This window comes from Lottia gigantea (assembly GCF_000327385.1).
Source record: "Lottia gigantea unplaced genomic scaffold LOTGIsca_68, whole genome shotgun sequence".
Taxonomy (NCBI): Eukaryota; Metazoa; Mollusca; class Gastropoda; family Lottiidae; genus Lottia; species Lottia gigantea.
Genome location: NW_008710315.1, coordinates 1,270,867 through 1,274,013, shown reverse-complemented (window position 1 = coordinate 1,274,013; position 3,147 = coordinate 1,270,867). Strand labels below are relative to the sequence as shown.

The 3,147-nt window shown below is 37.5% G+C and overlaps 1 protein-coding gene across 1 annotated transcript; it reads right to left on the bottom strand.

The window, feature by feature from the left end:
• Window positions 1-363: 363 nt before the first annotated feature.
• On the bottom strand, window positions 364-2,099 carry LOTGIDRAFT_57932 (hypothetical protein; the record flags this gene model as incomplete). The annotated part of the gene is made up of 4 exons (XM_009065118.1): window positions 364-431; window positions 663-765; window positions 1,428-1,558; window positions 2,000-2,099. Coding segments are annotated over 4 exons (402 nt in total), but the record flags the coding sequence as incomplete, so codon positions are not given.
• Between the last annotated feature and the right edge of the window lie 1,048 nt (window positions 2,100-3,147).

The window sequence follows — 3,147 nt, the reverse complement described above, 5'->3', positions numbered from 1 at the left end:
ACACTCGAACTTATCAACGAAACTCTAAATTCCACACAAATAATTTAATAATCGAAGATCAATTTCGGACTCTTTGGAACATGCATCGAGATGAACCTGATTGCAATTGTCATAGGACTTTTAATGCTGACGTGAACTACAGTGGCTGTTCTACCATAGGGGACTGTTGAACCAGTTCCAACCTACGAAAGTTCAAGGGCCCCAACTCATCTAGTTGATCCACTGGTGAACTAGACTAGACATATATGATTTATAAACTATATAGCCAATGGACTTATATCATTTACTTACGTGTGGACTGGCTTCAGTAATCTGTGTCAAACAATGTTGTTCATCACTGTCATCAGGACAATCGTTTTGACCATCGCACCACCAAGTAACCGGTATACAATCAAAATAATCACATTTCCATTGGTTTGGTCCACATGTATCTAAAATAAGCAATCTTCAATATGGTGCTTCTAATGGATGATCACTATCTTTAAATAAAGCAACTCTTTGAACCCAATTTGAGGTCATCAAAGCCACTTAACTGGAAGTCACGCCCTCCACCCACAACGGATGCTGAGAGAACTATTTCCCAAGATCCGAAAGATTCCCAGCAAGGTCAAACATATCTTGCAGCTCAGAAAAAAGTAACATCAAAAGGACATACTACTTACGGGTACAATTGACTTCATCTGATCCATCAGGGCAGTCTGGAGAGCCGTCACAATGAAATTGTATTGATATCTTGGACTGGTCATGACATGTAAATTCACCAGTCTGTGTGTGAAAACCCTGAAACATACAATGGCGTTTAGTCGATGGATGGTTTGTCAACTTCCCATTTCTTTAGAATTGCACCCATCCAAGACACATCTTGATATCTTAATAACAAACCGTTAAGACGAAGACGATGTTCTTTTTTTTTATCAAAAACTATTAGCCGATGCCAGATAGCAGTTACTGAAAGAGAAATGGGGCACATGACAGCTCTACAATTAGACCCGTGAGTCAGCCAGCTTGCCAATTTTCGGCTGGCTGAGGGGTTGTATCAACTGGTTACAGCTAAGCCAACGTATTATTTTGATGGTCGTAGCTGGCTTGACATAACACCAGCTGGCTGGCCGCAGCTTTGAGCAAAAATACCTTTCGCATTAAGTGCCACTAATACTAGATGGTGAATGATTCTCTCCGACTAAGACTGACTGACAATGTGTTTGTGAGAACTTGCTTTCGACATACATGTCCATGCTTCAAACAAAAATGCACCGAGTTGCAAGACGTGCGCAATATGAAAAGTAACTAAATTAGCGTTTAAGATATAGAATTTCCCTTTCAATTGCATGATACTGAATCTTAACTCTTTTCATTTCAGTTTGCTATTGCCATAGTGTATCCTTCCGGGTGACAATGTTATTGTATTTATGGGTTGGTATACGTACAGGTTCATATACAATGGCTGGGCATTGTTTCTCATCACTGGAATCTGGACAATCGAATTCACCATCACACCACCAATTAGCTGGTATACAGGTCGTATCTTCACACTTTTTTTCGTTTTTAGCACAATTGACTACAACAATATACACAAAGCTTTTCTGTATAAATTTGATAGATATAGAACACAATTTTTCTTGTCTACATTGTGATCTAAAAAGTTTTCGACCAAAGGCCCGTCCCAATGTTTAACCAATTAAAGCGTATCACGTAGTAGACCTACCTGTTTTTGTTTATATACCAATGACGAATTGTGGGATAGCGACCAAAAGATGCTGCCATTTTGCTCTACTTTATGATTCTATATCACACAATTCCTTATTGTATCAAGAAACACGACACACTCTGATTGGTTGATATACTACCTTTGGAACGGATCTTCAGTAGATAACGTGTTAGATTACAGTGGAAACTATTTCATCGTTTGATAAGAAAAAAAAAGCGAAAAATCAATTGGTCAACAGGATCAGCGGTTCCACTGAAAGATATACTTTTTCAATCAGACAAGATACTTTACCATTGCAGTTTTGTTCATCCTCGCCATTGGAACAATCATTATCACCATCACATTGATATCTTAATGGGATTCGCGTTCCATCATGACATGTGTACAAACTTTCTGTAGTGCAACCATGGACATTCATATTTCCTGAAAGACACAAATCAGAGTTAGAAGCTGGTAGTCTTTTTATTCCATTTGGACTTATAGGCTAATACAGTCAAGTGACCTAATTTCGTGCTAACCTATTTTTCGTGCATTTCCGGAAAGGATTAATAATTTACATGTGCGACCTCGTGTGATCTCCGCATTTGCTTGTTTTGATAAACATATCTACAATATCAGCTAGTAGAATGAATCCAGTAGTTCCATGCAAGGTAAAATGTATTAATGTATACTTTGACAAATACAAAATGGCGGATTTCAGTTATTACCAAACTTCGCCATTTTTATCGGCCGAATTTCCTTATAATCCCAAGCGGTAATCGAAATTCCAACTGTCATCTGCTAGTTGGAATGTAGTCCAACGAATGAAGTCACTTGATCAACTAGCGGATTCCGTGCCTGCAGAAAATTTCTATGGAACACAAAGTGGACCATATTCTGATGTGGTGTCAGTGACTTTTAGCAATAAATCACACTACGAATCTTATTTTTTCAGTCACTATTTTTTTTAAAATCGTGGTTCTTTGAAGGAATTGTCACTAGTTATAATGAATTGATATTAAAGATAAATACTATGAGAAGCTAATTATACCACCCGGTATCCATACAACGTGTTTTTCTCGACTTATTTACAGATCAAACGTTGTACACGAAAATAGGTGACGCATTCTGCCGCCGTTGCCGAGTTGGTTGCTCACGAAATATGGGTCAAAGTGAAGGATTCATGAAGAAAATCGAAACAAACCAATTTTAATTATTTTGTAGAATATCTGAGGAAACATCTAAGACATAAATTTTTATTTTTCTGTTTTTTTTAACTTTGACGAAATTCGGTGTTGAATTCTTATATGCACGAAAATAGGTTACAACATGTCTATTTCCACTTAAAACTAAAGATTGTTTTTTTTCCAATCGACACGATTTGAACCAGGCCATGTATTCTCGATACGATCTTAGCGCAAGGATGTCCTAGAGTCTTAACTGTTTCTGTGATATCCTTA